This window comes from Pleurodeles waltl, chromosome 10 (assembly GCF_031143425.1).
Source record: "Pleurodeles waltl isolate 20211129_DDA chromosome 10, aPleWal1.hap1.20221129, whole genome shotgun sequence".
Taxonomy (NCBI): Eukaryota; Metazoa; Chordata; class Amphibia; order Caudata; family Salamandridae; genus Pleurodeles; species Pleurodeles waltl.
Window position 1 is genome coordinate 324,710,872 of NC_090449.1, and position 22,947 is coordinate 324,733,818.

At 43.9% G+C, this 22,947-nt stretch overlaps 1 protein-coding gene across 1 annotated transcript in view; it reads left to right on the forward strand.

The window, feature by feature from the left end:
• The first annotated feature begins 3,054 nt into the window (after positions 1-3,054).
• Positions 3,055-22,947, forward strand: part of ATP6V0C (ATPase H+ transporting V0 subunit c) — a 33,342-nt gene continuing 13,449 nt past the window's right edge. Inside the window, exon 1 of the mRNA XM_069210514.1 lies at positions 3,055-3,738. Within this exon, the coding sequence (XP_069066615.1) occupies positions 3,672-3,738 (67 nt within the window). The 5' untranslated portion in view covers positions 3,055-3,671. The remainder of the gene's footprint in view (positions 3,739-22,947) is intronic.

The window sequence follows — 22,947 nt, forward strand, 5'->3', positions numbered from 1 at the left end:
CTTTCTTCTGGAGCTCTGCTGTGCTCCTTCACCCATGAGTGGCCCGGGAGACTTTGCTGCTGAAATATGCAGTTTGGCGAGCAAGGGAGTTGCTGGTGATCACGGTTGGCCCGCCAGACCCACATCCCAGCAGGGAACGACTCCCTTTTGGTTGTAGCGAGTCGCCGCCCAACAGCTACACCATCTTAAATGGCGACAGATGTCTATGGGATCGTCAGCGTCCCCCAGTGACAGAGAAGGCCAGAGAAGCCTGATGACCAGTAGCAGATGCGCAACAGCTCCTGGGGACCCTGCTAACTTCCTGCGCCAGTACGTGACTGGGCCAGACCACCCACCTCCACCCCTGGGAGACTGCTGTCAGTCTAGCAGTGCTGGGGGCAGAGCAGGTCAGGCCAAGAGGTCCAATCTCTGCAACTCTGTACGGGAGCTGGAACGAGCGTGTCCACTGAGGGTGCACAGTGGCACTTCCCCAACCCAGAGGGAGGCTGAACTTTCACCAGGCAGAGTAAGCAGGAGCCAAAACAGACACACTTTAGAGACATGGGGGGGGGGGCAGCGCTGGCACTTTCCCCTCTGCGTGCTGAGTTGCACCCCCTTTCCCCATTGTGCACCATATGCTCCACCAGTTCTGAAGTAAGTGGCAAAATGGCAGTCCCAGGGCAGCACCCCCACTGAACCAGGGAAGCAAGGCCTGACAGTCAGCAACTTGAAGTGGGCCCTAACTCTATCCACTCCAGGTGTGATCTTTTCCAGCCAGAGCACAACAGATGTGTGAACAGTGGGACTGACACTTTGCATAAGCTGTACAAGAGGTACAAGCCATGCCACCCAGGATGCCCACAGCAGTTTTCCCTGCCATGAGTGAGGTCTGGTATGATTGCACAAGGCAGAGTGATGTCAGGACTTCCTGCAGAGTGATTGCTATGACTGCACCAATCAGCACCGGAGTGGCATTTCCAGTGGACTGTGAAAGAGATATGGTTGCAGTGATCTCTACTAAGTCCTGGCACAACACTGACCAGCTGACCCTGACCCAATTAAGGAGCCTCGCTGCTGGTGTAACCCTTGTGACGTGGGTGTGGTGCTCTCTACAGCCATGTGTGTACATCTGCCCTTTTGCTGGGTGAGTTCGAGAACTGACTCCCAAAGTTCCTATCCCCTCTGGACTCGGACACCCAGAGTTGCATGGGGGGGCTGTACCATTCTGTATCTTTCTTGGCGAATGCCCCAGCATTGCGTATGGTTTGCCATACTGCCAAGGCGACCCATCAGGGCAAGAGAGATATCACCATTAAAGACATGTTAAGTCTGCCACGAGACATATGGAGCAGACCTAAGACCCTACGTCTCCTATGTGATCCATTTCTACAGCCTTGCAGGATGGCCATACGGATGATGACGCCCCAGTTAAACTTGGATGTATGGAAACCCTTTTCCTCACTGTGCGGCGACATAGCGGCCCTTAAACAGGAAGTAGCCTGAGATATCAAGGAGCTCTAATGTGAGATGGGTGATATGGGTCAACAAGTTGATGCTATGGAACAGAGCAATGATGCCATGGAGGAGGAAGCAGATAAGCTGGAAGATTATGTCCTCCACCTGGAACTCACTGACAAGGAAATAATTTTCGACCGTACTCAGAGCAGGCCACCCCTCCAATGCCCCTGGGGCCCAGCAGGACACACCAACCTGTTTACTACTGTCAGAAGGAACATATCACGTAAGCTATTAGAGACCAAGGGACGGTCATCTATGAGGGATCAAAAGTTTGGATCTACCAAGACCTCTGTCACATCACTCCCCAACAGCGTAGAGCATTGATCCCGGCCACCACCTTCCTCAAACAGAAAGAAGTCAAATATAAATGGAGGCATCTGTTCCGCCTTAATTTTGTTTGGAATCAAGAGATGCATGTTGGGGTGCAACCTGGAAGGAGCTCCACCGATCTTGGGGTTGGAACGGTAGGGGTGGCTCTCCAACCTCCCAACAGCAACGATCCCAGTCCTCCACTCCCAAGCCGTTGGGGGGACCCAGCAGCCCCAGTGCAGAAGAAGGCCAGCATGCCTTCAGCTGCCGAGAGTTGTACAGAACGGTCGGCCTTGTTGCAACAACTTCATCAACAAGACCTCTCTGTGGATCATGCTTCTGACTGATGATGTCCAATAACAAGGCGTCTGTCTTGGCTCCTGGAGAGCTGGCGAGTGTCTGCCCTGCCTGTAGGGGACCATCTCTCTGCTCGATAATCCAGATGAAACAATAAGTACTCCATACATGCTCAACACGAAGAAAGAAGGGTGAAGCTGGTACACACTGGCCAATTAGGAGGCTGCAAATAAGAGTGACAATGAAACCAACGGATCGTAAGCAATCAGTGGACTCCGAGCCCCTTGTGGTATACAATATCTCTTGCACAGCACTGTGCATGTGGACTGGGCCTCATAAAGGAACGGCTCATTAGGAAGTTCGTATTTGATTGACCCTGTAGAAGGCTTGTTACCATGGCAGCTAAAAAGCGTCCTCAGGGGACAATTCATGTATACACATATAATAAGCCTATGTGACAAAACATGCAGTTTTTCACAAAGGCTCTGTGAAATACGCAGGTTGGGAAACATTTTGTAAAAGAAGTGTGAATGTAGAAACAGAATAAACCCCATATAGTGTGAAAAAGAACTTGGGTATGTCATGCCAACATTTAGGAACAGACAATAGGAAGATTTTGAATTTAAAAAACCTGAAGGAATTCACCTTTTACAGTTGACTTGCAAGAAGCAGAAACAATCTTAATCCTTTAAGAAGCCTTTATAGTTTCAAAAGTGGGGACCCCCCCTAAAAAGGGGGCACTGGCATGTATAATCACTGCGAAACATCTCAGTGACAGAAAAAAACGAGTCAGTAAACCTGAGCTTCGTTTAACGCCACTAAAAGTCGATGCAAACGGTGTTTCCAGGTATGGCACAGTAATGGGAGGTGTCTTCTGTCTGAACACCACATGCCCCACGGCGCTGCCCCAAATGGGAGGAGCACGGCTCTAGGCTCTGCTCTGAGGAAGTAAAACCAATGCGCTCCCGTATTTACCGAGAACGATACTAATATTTAACCTGTGTTATATGCCAAAGAAACCGACACTCAACCCTTTAACCCCTAAGATGTTAAGAAACAGGTCAGTGGTGTATCTATAGAGGGCATCGACTGAGATGCTAATTAACTCGTTGTTGCCTCGCCTACTATGCTAATACCGCTACACGTCACTCCATGCTGTCACGGCACTTAGTGCAATGACAGGTGGTATGATCCGAAGGAGGGTACAATAAAGGGGGTCTAACTGCTCATTGAACGTTCGGTGTTACCTCGCCCTCCAGTGTTGTCTCTCCCCAGAGTACAGTAAGCCTCACATCCAAGAGTCATTGCTGGCACTCAAAATTCATCTCCCTTTCCTTAACCCAGTGGTAAGGTCCAGGAAGAAGCAGTGAGACGAAGGGAGGAGGTGACGTCGCTGCGTCAGGGGGAGCCGGCGCGTGACGCTGCCGTGGTCGCCATTTTACGGACGGACGCCCTATTAAGAGCGACTGTGCGGGGCGGAGGCTGCAGTCTGACAGGCAGAGAGAAGCTGTAAGAGCGGCAGAGACGTTGTATCAGGGCCGCAGCACATCCAGTTCGAGCCTGCCGCCATGGCCGAGCCAGAATATGCCTCTTTCTTCGCTGTCATGGGTGCTTCTTCTGCCATGGTGTTTAGCGGTAAGCTGATTGTCCCTGCTTGGTGACTGTATAACACATCCTTTTGTACTGTTCCTCTGCCAATCAAATTTTTTCCTATTCCCCAGGGTTAAGAAATGTTTGGTCGCCACTGGGGTCCTTATTGACTCCACATCTCTCGTAATTGCGATTTCGGATTAATCCGGATAGATTCGACTCTGCGGTTCCCGAGTGCGGAGCTCCGCCTCTTTGTCAACAACCGTCCAATTCCGTCTTTTTTTCTGCGGGTGTTCCTTGTTCTCCGAGCGCCTCCGGGCGTGCTGACGTCAGTGGTTCTCCGAACTCGGTCATATGACTGCGGGTGGCCCGTCACGAAGGCTGACGGGCAAGGTGTGGTTGTTGTCCCGCAGTATAGGTTAAGGGACCTCTTCTATGGAGGCTGATTTGTGATAAGTAATACATAAGGGCTTTTGTCGTGCCATCCCTTTCCTTGTTCCCGTTCGCGTTTACTTCACTGACCATCACAGCGCTTCTGGAACTTCGTCTGTCCTTAGTCTAGGCTCTAATACTGTCCAGCGCTTAGATCACTAATTGGGTTGCCTACGGGAGTAGTGGGCAGGGGAGGCTAGAAGTGCCTCTCTATAATCCTGTATGTCGGAGATTGAACTACGGTTGTGGATGATAAATGGTAAAAGCGGGATATGTGCCATTGCCTTTCCAAGTGAATGAATAATGGTCCGCGATTCTGTAGATCGTCAAGTGAGCAGCCCGGACTGGCAATTGGGTTCCATCCCTTTCTTTTAGAATATTGACTAATTGATCTCTTAAGTGAGAACTGTTCACGCCGTTCATGACTCACTTCTATAAGTAGACTAAGTTAACGGTTTGTATAGCGAATATATTACAATGGTTGTTTTATTGTACGTGGCATGGTTGTGGCCCTTCAACAAATTAATACGCCGTAGAGTGTATTTGATGATGGGCTGTGGATATAATGAACGTTACCTCATTTGGACCCCGTCTGTTGTGCTCCCATTGAATGACGCCCCCGCGATATGAACATTAACTAGTGTTTAGTGTGGACTGTGACTGTTAATGTGGATGGCCAGCTTAGTGTTTTGTTGGGGGATGGTTTACGTTCTATGTGTAAGTAGTAACCTTCTTTTTCACCATTTTGTTCTGAGCAATTACGGTAGTGTAGTGGTTGCAGTATGTCTCGTACTCATTTTAGTCTCGATGTGAAAAGCTAGCTGCACTGGTAAAAAAAAGTGTAATGGAATGATCCTCTTCCTACACGCAATGCCCTGTCATGGTGCCAGTACACCATCTCCACCGCTTCACCTTAACCCGAAGAACCTTCCACTTATGAAGATTACGCCCTTGATCTAGTTACTCTGGTAATGGCTTTGGAAGTTCTAGGTTTTGTTGGTTGCATTTGAATATGCCACCTCAAATGAAGGCAAGCTCATCTTGAGTACTGGGTGACAACGCTCTTGCCTAGTATTTTCAGTACGCGTTCAGGAGTTTTCTTGGTCTTCGTGGGGAAAATCTTGGGCCTAACTTATATTTAGGATTGGTATGGGAGCTGAAGTGAGGCTTGTCTGTTCTAGCCAGCATCTGCCGCAGTTAACCTCGTTAGGATGACGCATTGTGTCTAAGTAATACAGTAGCTTTAGACTGCCTTGTTTTATTTACTTCTTATCTGATCTTGAGAATCTGTTAATAACGATTTCGGGTCTTGAGCGGGAATCAGTATCGAGAAGCATCCTCCATAGCTGTCAAAGTTGCCGTATCTTCCGACTGTAAGCATGGTCTTTGAACTGTTGCTCTTCTCCGTGTTTGGGTTATTTAATGTTACCATTGCTTATCGTGACTAGCCTTGCGGGTCTTGACCGTTTCACTGGGGCGTATATTTTGACAGTGCTTTATTTGGAATAAAGAGTTCTGGTGCCCATATCGCTGCACATAAGCCAGTGTCGGCGCTTTTAAATGTCGGCTTGTAAATAGCCAATGCTGCGTAGTCCGGAATCCACCACCACACTCCCTGTCCCTTAACCTAACTCTCATAGGTTACTGCTTTCTCCCCTTTATGCTCGTTTTCCCCGACTTACATTAGGGAAATGTCTGATCAAGACAAATTGCCCAACCCCATAAGAGTGCTGGTGGTCCCCACCGGATCAAATTACAAACGGAGTTTTGACATTGAGACGTCCTTCTTTGTATTTTTATACAGCATCATCGTTCTTGGTTTTGACTGTGGCAAGTCACCTTTAGCATATATGTTTGCAAAATGTTTGAAAATTGCCATTGTTTGTTCGAACATTTTGCAAACTTTATTTCAAAAGAAGTAAAAGACCCAGTTCTCTTGAGCTGCCTGCATCCGTTGATTGTTGCACTAACTGCTTTTTAGTCGTTTCCTACGCAATGTATCCGCTATTACTAAAATTGGAACCAGTTTAACTTTCGTAGTAAGGTTTCTTTTAACGTGTTACACCTAAATAGTGTTGTAAACTTCAAAGAAACACTTTATTTTAGTGTGCTGTAATATTCTCCTTAGAACATTGCTAGCATAATTCTTCGAGGCAGATATCCTGCCCCACACTTCTGCATAGAAGAGTGATTCAGAAGCAGACAAATGGAAAGCAACGGGCGGACTCAAGCTTTTTTGGATACAAGAGTGGCATACATGGAAGACTCATGCACTCGCAGGCTCGACCATAAAAATTACTTCCACTGTGCCAGTTACAGTATATTGTCGTGAGTGTCCACGTGTGCCATGTGACCCTGAAGTACAAAAAATGTGAAATATGCCACTGACATATTTTTTCCCCAATAGTTGCATCCATAATTGTTGGATGATCTGAACATAAAACAATTATCTCCAGTATGTCTGCACCAGCACTTTGTCATAATTGCCCTCCTCCCGTATACCATTCCCCATCTATGTGCCATGGTTATCCGCCTTTATGCTAAAAAAAAAAATTCCTCAGTGTGCCAGCATCTTGACACACTTGGTCAACAAACATGCCAAGTAATTCTTTGGTGTGCCAGAAATTTTCCAAAGTTGGCACTATGCCTCCTCTCATTACATCCAGTATGCAGATTCCAGCACTTTGGCATTGGTCACCTAAACAAGGAGGTTTGGCTGTCAGCATGGAGGGATCAAACCTCAGGTGAGTTCTGCAAGGCCTCTTCTGCTGAGTTAGGTGGCCAAATGTTATGTTTCAGTGGGCTTGGCCCTCCTGCTAGAAACTGCGCTTGTTAAAAGCTTAGATCCTCAGTTACTTACTAGCTAGATTAGGTGGGTGGTCGTTTTTTCAGACACCGCTGACAAATGCTTTTTTTTCTTTCTGAACAATCTACAACCCCACCCCCACCCCACAACGTCACTCTAATAAACCTTATGGCTAAGAAGTAGTTTCTTGATGGAACAAGAATATACGAGTACAAAGGTACTAAAAGCTTGCATGATTTTAGTATTTTAACCCACCAGATAGCTTTTGTGTTTTTTTTTTCTTTTTTTCTCCAAAGTCGGTAATTGAAACACTAGCAGGCTAGTGTGTGTGTGTGTGTGTGTGTGTGTTTTTTTGTTTTTTGTTTTTTTTTGTTAAGGACTAGCGTTTAACCTTGTCACTACTGCCCTGCAATTTTGTATTACAAAGGACTGACTCCACAGGAAGTGGAACCATTTTATGGTTGGATTTTGGTTGAGCAGAAAAATGTTAATTTAAGAAACGGTGTTTCCCTTGAAACTATACAGCCTCACTATGCTTCAGGAAGTTACTGGTGACACTACTATTCATTGCTTTCTGGTAGTGGTTGCAATGTGGAATGTGCCATTATGAAGTAGGTCGTTTACTTGTTTGCTGGGATCTGGAACTCTATCAGTTGACCGGTCCAACTAGAAAGTTTAATGTGCTTCTACAGTGTAATGTTCTGTTAGAAACCTTGTTTCTTGCATGCCAACTACTATAAATTAGTTTCCTTTACGCTTGGCTCTAAGGTTCAGAACTGAAATTGTTAAAGTAGGCTTTTTTTTGATTGTGTGTTCCTTTTTGGGTTGTACTGTACATATTTTACCAGTGTCTTAAACAATGACTTGATATAGTTTTTTACATCTATCTTGCCTGATGCCCAGTGGCAGTATTAGGTGCGGCCTCTTCAGTAGGGTGTTGCTGCTTGTATGCTGTAGAGAGATAAGCATAACTGCCTTATGTGCATTCATGTACACTGTACAGTGTCAGAGTGGACTCTCTGCACAGCCACAATTCATTCTTTACGCCTGGAATTTGAAAGTGTGCTACCAAACAATCTATTGCTAATGGACTACAAAGTGGGCTTTGGGTCTACCACTAAAGCTTTCTTTGAACATAGACTGAATTGACTCAATCATATCTCGGCCCAGGACTGTAGTCTTCGTATCTCACCCAATTCTACATGCTGCATCAGTGTAGCTTCCTCGTGTTTGATTTGACCTACTTTACAACTAGATCCTTCTCTGTCCACTCTCCTTCCTGCCTCAGTTTCCATCCAGTGTACCTATGCTACATTTGTTAATACATTGAGCTCATACCAGTTGGCTTTGCAAGTGCTTGTTGATGCATTCGTAGCCTTTTAATAAAAGTGAAATAAATGCTGTGTGCAACTACTCTAAAGTGATTTGTACTCTGTGGTGGTGGGGGAGCTTGTTGTAGTTTTAGGGCAGTGCGGGTAGGTTTTAGAATCGGGGTGGGGGGGGAAGTCGGGTAGTTTTTAGGACAGGGTGGTGTAGGATTTGGGATTGGGGTAGTTTTTAGGACCTGGCCCGGGGGGGAGGAGGGGTGTAATTTTTGAGGTCAGTACAGGGTTACTTGTTTGGTACAGGGTAGGGTGGTGGAAGGAGCAGTTTTTAAGGGCTTGTGTGGGGTGAAATATGGTATCTGGTGTAAGGGGGGGCAGGGAGGGGGAGAATTTACCATGCATGTTCTTCTACCAAACATGCTTTTACAACGAAATTAGTTGTAAAGGAAAGCTCGGTAAAGACGCAGTCATTGAGACCACGTTAAAGGATGCATGAAACGCACGTGTTTCATCATACATCTGGGTTCGCTTGTATAATGCTAAAGTATCTCTTACGGAGGTGGTAATTTCGTGAAAGAATATTTTGCTTGGTGGTTTTCCTTTCAAGTACTCTTTCACAACCTCTTGTGTTTTCAGTAAACAAGTTGAATACTTGGATCGTTTGGTATGGCAGTACTTGTGTATGGTTTAGGATGTTGTCACAACAAACATGTTGGTGGTAAATAACTTCCAGAAGTATTAGTGAATGGTATGGTAAATGCAGACGAGGTTCCTGTTCTGTAATTTCTTTGTATTTAAAAAAAAAAAAAAAAAAAAAGAGAAACTGGTAGTCTCGCATGAAGCAACATGTACGTCATGACAGCTACTATATGCTCAATCATAGCATTGTTTTTTTCAGGTGTTCAGAATTCTCGAGTGTATGTGCATGGTTCTGTGCAGAGTTGTATAATGGAGAAAAGTGGTAATCAAAATAAAACTCGACCCTGAAATAATTACAACAAACGTAACAGTAATTTGGTAATAGAATATAGTTGGAAAGAGGTGCATGGGATACTAAGATGTGGAGTGCTTATGGGGGCTATTTATCTGTTTTCTGTGTTCAGATGGGCTGAAACCCTCCCAGTGTGTAATGACCTTTTTAATGTGCATCATCTTTGAACATTTGAATGGCAGTTTAATTGTAAAAAAAATTCTGAGGTGTTTTTTTTTTTTTCTTTCTCCCCCTGTTGTATGTTTCGGAATTGTCAGTGGATTCACTTGGCTTGTTTATGAAACTGGCCAATATAGTATTGGCTACGAAGGGATAGTGTCGGAATATGCTCATACCTTTGCCCACTAATTTAAGTTTAGAAGACTGAATACACAAGCATGTCGGAGATACATTTATAGTACTCATTTTAGCTACAAAAGGAAAATTGCTAAAGAACATGTGGGCGTCTTGGCAGTGACTGTAAATGCCTTTTGTTTTGCAGTTTGGGGTTTTAGTTAGCAACTTTACAATCTGGGAATTAAGCTTTTATAAAATTGATTAAATCCACTATGACTGATCCTTCTCTAATTTTTAACTTTTCACTTCAAATTTGGTTAACTTAATTGAAAGGAAGTGAATTAGTTTAGTCCCAATTGTTTGGGGATGTGGTAGTCCATTCAATTTGAGTTGATGTACATCCCACTAACTATATTCTGTAGCTATGAGGGAGAATGACATCGACATTATTGAAAGAATGTCATCAACATACTGGGTGTAATTGAAATCAGACAAGTATTGATTAGTTGTGTTTAAAAAGCTTATTCTGGAAATAAGGCTCTTTAAAGTTGTCAATGTATTGATATTGACAGCAACTGCCGAAGAGGGCAATACTTTAAACTGTCACTTCACTTTGCTTTAGTACTTGATTTTTGTTTTGTGGCACTCGAATGATGTACCTGGAACCTCGCTGTCTAAGAAGTATCCTGGTGACTGGGCAGAAACATTTGTAAAGTAATGGCAAGCAATTTTCCAATCTGGAGCTGGTCTGATCTTTCAATTCACATTTAGAGGAGGAAATGAATGTTCATGTGAGAAGGGATGAAAAATGCCTGCATGTTGCTAAGCAGTAGTTGATTCAACTTCCATTCTCTATTTTGCGTTTACAGAAACCTGGATCTGTGAAATCGCAACTGTAGCACTTTCAACTTCTCCCCTGCCCCCACAATTATATTGAATAATTTCTGTTATTATTGAATTGTTTTCTTTAACTGCTTTAATGTGAAGCACCAGCATTTGCAGGCTCCATGTTTCCTCCCTATTGCAGAGGATAGGAGCATCTATCTCCTTCACCCGGAAATCCTTCCTCTGCAAGTACCAGCAGGGGTTTCAAGTTTAAAAATTCTCAGAGCTTCCTTTAGTCGAGGTTTTTTTTTTTTTTTTTTAAACCTTCAAACATTGCTTATGTGTTCATTTATCTGGGCAGAAAGCGCTTTAATTGTTAGATATTTATTTACCTTAAGGCGAGTAAGAAAACAGTTTTACTGGCCTAGAATACCCCTTCACCTTGGAAACTTGTAAAGACTGCATGTTCACCCAAAAGTGAGCATCTTGCAGCTAAAACCCAATCAGCCCATCTTGAAACCGCATTTAAAACGTGAATTTTGATTACTAAATAGTTTTTTTTTTTCCATTTCATGCTTTCCTATATGATCAATAAGGACTAAGTGATTATATTTATTTCCTAACCGAGGTCCAAACTAGGGCAAAGGTCTACCCCTGAACCCAGACTACCTAATGGTTGGCACTGATAACAAAAGGTGACAGTTGGAGAGAAGGTACCCTGATGATGCCAACTGAAACTATTAACTAGCAACTTTTTCTGGCAGTTATCCCTTAAGCAAAGGGGTTTGAAGGCCACCCTTTCTTTACAGGCAACCACTTCAAAGCAGTCCTGTTATGTGAAAGTCACATTTCCACAACCCACTCGCAACAGTACTAGATTTTGAATTCTATGTAAAAGGTTATGTTGAGGATTGAGATACACCTAATATAGTAAATTAAGTTCTGTGTAACATAATTGTAGCAACTACATCAGCATGAACATATTTAGTGAGAAATGGGGGAGGGGGGTGGGTTTCTTAATAGCTTGAAGTTGAAATAAAGTGGTTGATTAAGGCAGTTTAATCTGGTGTTTGATGGAAAGTTGATTAGAGTAGTAACCTAATAACTTGAGAGTATAAGGAGTGGGAGCAGTGGAAATGGGGTTACAAGATTGTTTAACAGAAGTAACTTGCACATCTACATTAAATTCAAGACAATTAAGACTTCCACAACTATAAAACTGCAAGACAAAATATTTTGACCTTGGGGAATGTTCTAAAGTATTAGCATGTGATATTATGGTATACTTAAATGATCTAAACCTTTCAGACTTAGTGTTTGCTATGAGCCATATAGTACACCTCACTGGCTCTCCTGTGAAGCTGAACAAAATGATACAAGCATTACTAGCCCGACTGTTAGTACTGCAGCGCCAGGCTTAAGTTGACAAGATGCCTGGCATGTATGTGGTGATCAGACTTTTATAATGTTGCTAAATTCATGCAAAGAATCTGAACTCCTCAATAAACCTTCAATATTTCATTTCCTTCAATCGCACTCTAGGGCTGTTGCCAGGGTACCAGGACAACTTTTTTCAATCTGTACTATCTAGATCAACAGGAGACTTAATTTGACCCATGTGAGTAGGAGAAAATGTTTTGCTGTAGGCTATCCAAATTCATAACTTAAACAGATGTTTTTGGGGCTGTTCACATCATTCATAGGAGCATTAATCTGAGGATTAAAAGGTTTTCCATAACAAGGATAACTGACTGGCCCTTTGGTAAAATTCATTCACCAATTCCCCTTCTAGTTTAGGAGGGAGATATGCTAATAAAACGTACAGGGAACTTGGTGGCTACTTGAAAAAAAAAACCTCCAGCTTTGTTGGAGCCAAGTAAAATCTAGTCCTTCCCTAAATATCGAAGGACACTTCTTCCCCTATGTGAAGGCTGGTCACTGGCAATCTTATAACCCTCAGGAATAGCTAAATTCGGTGTCGGTCGATAGCTGAAACACCCAGGTTATAGTTAAATAGAGGAACCCGATGGCTCTCACAAATTATATCTAGCAGTGAAACTGAGTACACAGGTAAATAGTGAACCTTGGGTATTCCTGCCTTAATACAACTAACATTTACCCATTGGATTGATGATTACGGAAATACCTTCTTATATGCTTGTTAATCGGGTAAACAAGTGTCTAGCTGCTTTAAGGTAATTACTTCATTCTTGTTCAATTAAGTGAATCACACCATTAATACAGATAATTACCTTCAAGGGTCTATGAAACGGCAGACAAGCATGCATTAAGCACACCTCGACTGACTGACTTAGGGCCACATGTACGAACACTTTTTCCCATAGACAGAGTGGGTAAAAACCTTGGCTACATCTGGCCCTTAGTCCCTTAACTGAGTGAGGCTCCCACGTGCAAAAATAAAGTAAAATAAAGCATTAACATGACCGTTTTAAATCTTAATGCAGCCCTCTCCACTTATTTGCACTTTTAGGTGCAGTTTTGACATGGGCAAAGTGAAAGGGGTAGGGGTGGGAAAACACTGATTTGCCTGCTACAGATGGTAGCAAGACTGGTGCTGGGGAAGCAATGCCTGGATGGGTAAACTCTATGCTGTTTCTCCCTCGATTTTGTCTGGTAGGATATCTACGCCGCACCCCTAATATTGGGACAGAGTAACTCGCACTTCAGGCTAATTGCCAAAGTCTCACCACTTATGTTCCCACATTTTTCCTAATTGAAATGCTGTGGGTGGACCAGTTGCACTTCATTGGAAGAGATCTAAACTGTAACCATTTAAGGCCTCATTGATACTACTTTGATTTCACATGGTCTAAGAATAGTTTCTGTCATGGGCAACAGGTTGGTGCCATAGAAGTAGGGCACAGTCTACGGCACTGAAATTATGTAGCAAGGGGAGAAACAAATTATGAAGCAGAGCTGTCTAAATTCTGCAGCAAGAAAAGGCAAGTCATGCAGCACTTTTTGATAGTATTGCTTACATATTTTGTTTTCTTTACACATGGTAGTAGTGGGCAAAGATTTCTTGTTACTAGTTTAACAAAATACAGAAATAAGCAACTGAAAGATGTAACCTTTGCCAATGTGCTTCCACATGAGCATGCTGTAACATTTGTAGTAACTTGTCTGTGAACAAGAAACTTTTTTTTTTTTGGGTGGTTAATTTGCAGTTTTCGCAGCAGTTGGATTGTGATGCATGCCACAAATCTATAGTTATGCAGAAACACCTGTGGCTGCAGAAGTGTATAATTCCAGTGGCCCTGGATACAGTATTAGAACTTGCATGGTATACTGGGTGAATGGGAGTTTGTGCATCTCCCCCCCCCCCCCCCTCGTATCACTGGTGGCATTTTTTTTTTATCATCTTGGCTAGTTTGTTCTTGTGGTTTGTTGATTCTTCCACATTTTGGGATTGAAGTTGTGAAACTGTTTTTGAGGCAAGTCTGTTTGCATTGCTGTATTTACGGCCTGTGATCCATTTTTGGTCTAAACCTGGATTTTGGTGAAGGCTATTTAAGAGATTTAGGAAAGAATGTGACCAGTTGATAGGCTGCATGTGGTCAGTTAACGGACCATTTCTTAGCTTTCTGGTAGAGTTAACTTTCTGATTAGTAATTTCTAACATCTGTTAGATCATCCCAGTGTCGTGTGTGTATATTGAAGGTATTTGCTTGTCAATCCATTTCTAAATTTCTCAAAGATGGGCAAGTTGTTGACTCAAACATTTGAGGGATTGAGTTTTTGTGACTGCAACCCACCAGGATGGCCTGCTTTATCAAGGTATCCGATCATGACTTAGCAATACTTGTTTTTTTTTATTTTTTATTGCCACATATGTCTGCATTACATTGCTTGCCAAGGAGAAGCTTATTAGTTTTTTTTTTGTAGTAATAGTTACACATTTTGGGCCTAGTTAAATAATCTGGTCCAGTTCAGCTGTAGCCAGAATTGCATGAAGAAAATCTACTGACTTAGGAGAGGACTAGCCTAGGTAAGAGACAGGCTTTGATCCCAGATCTAGGTTCTGATCCTAGACCAGCCGTCATATACACCAGCCAATCATCGAGAATGGATTGGCTAATTTGCAGTCTGTGTCAAAGACTTGGACTTACAGGATAACTAAATGCAACACAATATTTTTTGAGCTAAGATTTGCTGTAGCAGCAAAAAAAACATCAGATTAAAAGGCTTTTGTATATTTGTAGTTTTATGATGCTGTGCCAGCCTACATACTTGTATTTGTCCCATCAGAAGTAGGACATGGACTAGCATTTTAAAGCTTGCTTTGCTTCAATGACAAGTCCCACTGGACACACTTGTACAGATGTCAGTTTGGAGGGTTGTGCCACTGGTTTGTGGAAGGCGCTTGTAGAAAACAAAATAGCTCTGTTTAACTCCCTTGTGCCATCTGATTTGAACTTTATTCAAAAAGTGCTATATTGTCATACCATAAGCTCATCTAATTGGCTAGCTCAATTTTCTTGTGAAGCAGAAGCTGTTTGAACACTGGCAACGTTTGAGGTAGAACTCACTCCTCCTGAAACTCTTCAAAATCCTTACTGGCATGGTGCATTTGTCCCCTGAATTGAACTTCTTGGTTGCAACACACCTTCTGTGCCACACTGTACTTTAATATCATGAATTGTTCCAGCTATTTTCCCTGCTTAAAGCAGCACTCTGGTCATAAAAGCTATGACGATTGACAGTGCAAGTCATGGTGTTCATATTGTGTGTGTGTGTGTGTGTGTGTGTGTGTGTGTTTTTTTTTTGTTTTTGTTTTGTTTTTTTTTTTATTTTTTTTTATTGCTCCATGAAGTATTGGACATGGGGTGGTTATGGTACTACACTGGATGTCCAAGGGACATTCTTAACAAATGTTGATATAGTGCTAGGACAACTTGGCTGTCATTTGGCACTTAGTGTCTCTGGGATCACCTGTCAGAGCTATCTATTGCCCGTGTCCTATTCTACTTTAACAAGGGGTTTAAATAAGATTGGCAAATTACTAAAGAACTGGAAATTGAGAATTGTGTGCGTCCTGCCCCATCAACTACCAGAATACAAGCAAGTGCAAGAAACAATAAAACCTTTCGTAACATGTACAACAGGAATTTGATTCTATTAAGGACACGGAGACTAGGAATATGCCTTCTATGTTTACTACTCCAAAAACAGCAGCCAAACAGTGAACATAAACCACATATCCCAAGAGGCTTTGAGCCATGCATCATAGTCGTCCACCAATAGAGGTGCAACCTACAAAACTGTAAAGAAACCATGCTGATAGCCTTGTTTCTTTGCTGTGAAACAGTTCAAATATCAACTTGAACCAACAATTACAAACCATAGGATCAAATAATCCATGAGGTAGTGATTTCCAACCACCAGTAGAAACACTACTATCCAAAGACTTAGGCACTCTGGAAGGTTTCAACCTGGCTTCTCATCTGCTCCTGGGAAAGAACGAACACATGAAATCAGAACCAACATTCTTTACCTTCAAAAAGGGCCAGTAATTTGCAGTAATCAAGATGTGCATATCAATAGCAACCCATTTTTATCATAGCAGTGCTTTGTCTTAATGGGTGGGATAATCCTCCTTGTCATTTTTAGAATCTACAATTTCTTGTTGCACGTGCTAGAAAATCTTTTGTCAGGACCAGGGGCTCTGAGTATGCTGCGTCCTTCTCCTACAATAGGAGAAGCATGCACAACAGGTTTATAATAAAGTTTTAAACATGGAATCAGATGACCAATCAGTTGCTCGTAAAATGTCTTTGAATCTGTAACAAAGTACAACTGCCTTGGAAACAATCACTCCACTAGCAGAAGGCGTGCCATAGGCTGATAAATCAGTGCCATCTTCTACCATGATCCAGTGAACCCACCTGGCTAATGTTGTGGCAGACATTGCCAATAAGAGGACAAAGAGAATCAGTCCTGCAGAACAAAGTCTGTTCCCCATGCACTTTCAAACATCTTGCCACACAATTTAGCATTATGAGGAAAAGCTGGGTAATCAATAGATTAAGACAATCTTAGTCCTGTTAGAAATAATAAAGGAAACTCCATCAGGAGAAAATAACCTACATGCTAGATCAGGGGCTTTGACATCAGACACCCTTCTACAGGAAACCAAACAAAGAAGCATTGCCAATTTGGCAGAAATCTGTTTAATTGACTAATCAGGATTGTCGGCCAAGATTCAAATACTGGCAGCCCATTATTGACATCCCATATTTGAGTATCTAAGTTTCGGAGGGTTAACTACCTGAATGCCTTCAAGTAACTTACACGCCAGAGGATGCTTACTAGCCTGTTCATGATACTTCCACACAGGACTACGTCCTAAGTCCACCTTCTGTCCCCCAGCAGGGCAAATGCCCCCTGAGGTGCTGGCTTTCGAGAAATCAGTATCCCTTAAGATCAATGGGCTTACTGAAGCACCTAACAAAATATTCCACAATATGAGCAGAATCGAGAGAGTCACTGAAGGGCCTTACAGCCGATCCTAATCATTATCAAACCAGCAGATAAGGGTGGGGCTACAGTGATTCTTCCACACAAAATATATAGACGAGTGTGAGCGACTACTAGGGAATACCAGACACTATAAACATTTGGCACGTGATCCTACAACTGATGTCCAAGAAGAAATTGCTTTCCTAGTATCAAAAGGGAAAGAAAACCACTGGATCACAGACCATGAGGCATCGTTCCTGATGCAGACCAACCCAAAAAGTACTTTTATATTTTACCAAAAGTACATAAAGAGAAGATTCCTCCCCCCGGAAGACCCATAGTCTCCGGTTTAGGCTCAGCACTAGAGCCCTTGTCAAAATTCGTGGATTTCTTCCTACAACCGTTAGTCAAAAGAATCCCGACCTATCTTAAGGACACCACTCATGTCCTCCTTTTACTGGAAACTATAGCCTTTGACAAATCCAAGGAGCTCCTGATCACCCTCTACGTGGAATCACTATACACAAACATCCCGCAAAAGGCCACCCTGGAAGTGATAAGCAACCTGCTGGAAATACATATGGGTGAATCCCAAACCCCCCCCCCCCCCCCCTGGTTATATACTAGACTTAGCACACCTCGCTCTCACCAGAAACTACTTTAAATTTGAAGATAGCTTCTTTTTGCAGACACAGGGTACATCGATGGGTAGCACATTCGCCCCAAGTCTAGCATGTCTATACGTTGACCACTTCGAAAGACAAACGGTCCTGAATGAGGATAACCCCTACCGTGACCAGATCAAACTCTGGAAGCGATACATCGACGATGTACTGCTAATATGGACTGGGAGTAAGGAAGAGGCCCAGGCGTTCGCTGTTTAGCTTAACAGAGCCAACCCTTTTCTAACCTTCACAATGAACATAGGTGACAATAAGTTACCTTTCCTCGACCTACTCATCTATGAACGTGACGGCGGGTTAGCCACGGAAGTGTACTATAAACCAACGGACTGCAACAATTTGTTACAATATCAGAGCTTCCACCCTCTAGCTCTAAGAGATAACCTTCCGGTCGGGCAGTTCCTACGGCTAAGACGAAACTGCTCATCCGTGATCGATTACCACAGACTAACTACTAAGCTACACACAAAGGATTATCCCCCTCATTTGGTCAGCAGGGCACTAAAAAGAGCACACAACAATAATAGGGACCAGCTGCTACAGCCCCATGCACCTAAACCAAGTTTGGACAAGATCGTTTGTGTGACCACATTCAATCCCTTATCCAGTGAAATCCAAAAGATCATAAGAGATAATTGGAAAATCCTGACATCAGGTGGCTTACCCTTTGAACCACCACTACACGCGTATAAGAGCAAATAATATACGCGACATGGTGGTCCACACTAGACCAAAGGAGAAACGACGTCCCACACAGGCTACACTTTGGCAAATGGCCCCCCCTGCAGGTCACCATCCATGCGGCAACTGCAGAGTTTGCCCCTTTACCCAAAAATCCACCACCATCAACCTTGACCTTAAAACCCCATGGGTGCTAAAATCACTTACGAATTGTAACAGCAAAAACGTAGTCTATTTAATCAAATGCCCTTGCCTACTCAAATATGTGGGGATGACCACGAGAAAAGTTAGCATCAGAATCTGAGCACAGGAGCACGATTAGGTGCAAGCGAGATGCAACAAAACTCACTAGCCACTTCCTACAAAAAAAATCACTCCCCAGATGACGTTATGGACGGTCCTGGAACATTTTTCTCCTTCGACCCCTAACATGTCTGAGAAATTATTTAGGGCTGAGCAACGCTGGATTTGGAGGTTGCACACTGACACGGTTGGATTAAATGATGAGATACCTTGGTTCTCTCTTCAACCCTAGAACCCCCCCATTTTCCCCTCCTTCCTCTTCCGTTCTTCCCTTCTTTCTTTTTCCATATGTTCTTGCTACCTCCGACTCCCTTTCCTACTGTCTGTCCAACATTGTCTTCTTCTCCTTGTTCTGTCACGGTTGAGCCTTCCCAGCCCCTTCTCTTCCCCCCCCTCTCCAGCCTCCTAACTCTATCTCCTTGTGTGCAACTCTTGTCCCCCCCCCCCCCTTGCTTTCCCTGTTTTCTCCTCACCTCCTTTCAATACCTTTTCTCTCCCATCCTCTTCCCCCCCCATTACCCACCCCTCTCACTTGCCCCCTTCCCCCTCCCCCTTTTTATCCCCCTGCCTTGGTTTTCCTCTTTTTATCTCCTGTATGCCTCCTTTTCTGTGCTTTTTCCCCTTCCCCTTTTTTTCTCCTGTTTCCCCTTTTTTTTCCTTCTTCCTTTTCTCCCCCCCCCCCCCCCTTTTTCCCCTTTTCACCACTCCCCCCTCCCGGTTCATTCACCCACAGGCAGCCGAAAGTGCTGCCGGGAAACTACGTTTCCCGGCAACACACGCGGGACAAGCGTCACCGCCAGGCTCAAGGGGTCCCCTTGAGGCTTGGCCACCCAGCGCGGCGGCTAGCCGAGACCCGCTGGACCATAACGTTGGGGCAGTGTCTCTTCACAGCGCTCCCCTAACGCTCATTGCTACGTCCGGCCCCCGGTACTTCCGGGCCTTGGCCGATCCACTTCGGGCCGGTAACCTCAACGAAGGGAGCACGTAGCACTTCCGGTTCCGCCCACCCCGGGCCGCAACGGTGATTTTCAGCAGCTGCATCCCATCCTAATTAAGTCCACTATATCTACCACTCGCTACCAGGCCACTTCATTCAAGCGGTCCTGAAGGAGAGGTCGGTATAGGCGCACAGAGAGCGCCCACCTTTGATGCAGTGAGTCAGCCAACGTTGGATTCACAGATAAGAGACCTCTGTTCTTCTATTTACCTCCCCCATTTTTCTTTTTCTTTCTTTCTTTTTCTTCTCTTTCTTTTATCTTCCGTTTCTTCCTTCTCTCCCTTTTCTCCGCCCCCCTTTTTCCCCTCTTTTCCTATTTTTCCTATTTCCCCCCTTTTTTCCCCTCTTTCCTATTTTTCCCACTACTACCCCCACTATCTTGACTTATCTTCACCTCCTTCTGATTTGTGTTATTTTACCCCCCTTTTTTTCTTCCTGCTGTCTACTTTTTTCTCCCTCAAGCATGTTTTCTCCCTCTTATTTCACTCCCGTTCCATTCCACACACTTTAGTACCCCCTTTTCTTCTCCTCTGTATTTCTCCAACTACTTTCATTATTGTTCTTCCCTTCTGCCTTTTCCTTCGAACCCTAGAGTCTGACTATAAGGGGACTCTCCCTCTCCAGGATACCAGAGGCCACTAGCCTCAAGTGTCAGGGTAAGAAATTGTCTTCCCTTACCTATTGTGCGCCTTTCATAACCAACATTGATGCAACTGCGATTGATAATTTGCAACCAGTACTCCTGCGGTCTGCATGAATTATGTCACGTGTGTAGTGGTTTGCTGTGTTATCTTTTCACTATTTTTGGTCTGTTTTTATTCCATTTACTATAGGTCCTCCCCAGGTAATCCCTTGGTTAAGGTATGCCCTTCCCCTCTTCTGATGTGATTATTTCTGCAGCGCTTAAGAAGCAACCAACAGGGATCCAACGCCCTGATGAATGCCCAGAGACCCTCCACAGCTCAATTATAAGGGCAGAAACATGTCGGCTACTCCTTTTAGATAGGTGACTTTGTGAGTCATTGCTCTCACACCGGTTCCCCATTCCTTTTTAATTACACCACACAGAACCCTCCATTAAATTTACCCGGGTATCTGAGTAGGTGTTTTTATTTCCCTAGCATAGCTGGATCCCATTTTTTCCAGAAATTAAATTAATTTACGCACTCCCTCCTGTTCCTTTAACAGTGAGGTTGAGTCTGCCCAGGTGGCACTGTCCTACCTGGGTGGGGCTAGGTGGTCATATGATGAAGCATGACACTATATAGCGTGTGAGACCACCTAGTCCGTAAAGGAAAATCCCCCCCCCCCCCCCCCCCCCCCAGACCATACACCACTTCACAGCTCACCCACTTTTCACCTCTAATCGAGGTATACGAGTGGTCTAGTGTTAAAATAGATACACTATTGACCTACTTACGTTACAAGAACCCCCGTACTCTCATTTGTGATTTAGTATTGGGTCTGTGGGAGTTGAGTACGGCGTGTGGTCCTCTTGCTCCCATTTACTCTCCCTTTGTGTAATGTGTTCATGATCATGACCAGCAGACGGCATAGACCTGAAATTATTTACTGCCCTGTAACATAACCTAGAGATGCTACATTCAGAAACTTAAGTACATCTTTTAGGTCTGAACCCAAAGAATCCACATCTCTTTGAAGGCACTAACCTACCAGTCTCTTCCCTGATAAAGAATATAGTATGTCAGTGGAAGGAGCCCAAGTTTGAATAAATGTGGAGACTGCCTCTGAAATGCCATTGACCTGACCATGTTTCCTGGTTCTCAAGTCATGAAAACCAGATGGCCCTGCAGTAGATGAGGGTGTGGAGAGCCCTCGGGTTCCAGGAGCAACTGTGGGTACACTGGAAGAAGTATGGTAAGAGCAAGCAACCTATCCAGAAGGACTGGGATCCAAGCTTGTCTTCTATAATGAGGTAACCAAAATTATGGATGCTAACTGTCGCCTGACTTGAGCAGGAATCCTAGGAGTCGGAGCAAAGGGAGGGGATCAGTGCCAAGAGCCATCAGATCTGGTCTCTAGCTGAAAAACTGAGTTGACTGTTAAGATGAGATTCAGATCTCAGTCAGGGAGCATATTATCTTCTGGAATAGACACAGATTACATTGCCAGTCACTGTACTTGACCAGGAACCTGGACTTCCAGTCTATAACTTTGTTCTTGCTGGGAAGATATTCTGCTATTATCGTAATCTTCTGAGGCAGAAGTGCCAAATTCTGTAATGTTAGATAAGATCCGTAAACTGGTGCACCATAAGGGATTGGTGTATCTGACTGTGGACACATTGTCCACCCGAAGCAAGAGGCAACAATTGCTCTTCATGGAGGAAAGATTTTATGGAGAAAGACACCCCCACTCCTCGGACAAAAGTTCCAGACCACTTATGTGCAGCCCTAATTCTTCTGAGGACCATCAACCTCCTTTAGAAAGGCCCTGCACCGTGCTCCCCAACCCTAGTAGTTGGTGCCCGATTCTATAGTGAAGGCTGGGGCTGCCCCGAAAACGGCCTTGCCATTCCAAGCATCCATATGGAGGAGCCACCTCTGGATCTCTTCCTGCGCACCAAGAACCTGACTTGTAAGAGAAACCTTTCTGGAGATAAGTGTTATTATTTTTTTTATTTTTTATTTTTTAAACCTTTTGAAGAGCCCCTTAGTGTTACGGACTAGGAAAGATTGTTGTAATAGAAGCTAACAGACCCATGAGTGTGCTAGGGATATCACACTATCTGTTTGGACAGTCTACTTAAATGTTCTCAGTGGATTACACTTTTGAGTGGAGAAGAAACCCTAGGCAGGGACACACTACCCATGACAGATGCATCAACAGAAGGCATGTCTTGTTCCATCAATCATGTCATCTAGGATGAAAGTCATGCAAGCTCCTATCTCTAGGTGCTCGATTACTGGTCTCGTGAGCTTTGTGAATGCCCAAGGCACTGACAAAAGCCCGAAAGGCAGGGTTAGATATTTGTGCAAATGATTCCGCCACTGAAACTGTAGATAACCTGTGCCGGGAGGAAAAATAGGAACCAATGAGCTTTTTTCAAATCTAGGTGTAACATCCAATCTTGCTCTTGAAGTAAGTTATGAAGCAAATTGATACCTTCCATCTTGAAATTACAGTAGATAACCCACAGGTTGAAATCCTGGAAGTTGAACTAGTCTCTGACCTCTGCCTTCTTTCTGAACCAGAAAGACATTGCTGCAGAAGCCCTCTGGATAATGGGAAGTTGAGGTATTTGCTTGCTTTGTCAAGAGAGTCTATGAAAGCCCAAACTGTTGTGGGGGATTTGATTGTGGGTTTCGGAGAGTTCTGTATGATAACCTTGAACCATCTCCAGTACCCAGTTTGAAATGAATGCCCAGTTGTTAACAGAATGACAGTCTGCCCCAGTGGGAGATCTGCAAGAGGAATAATCACTACCTGTCTAT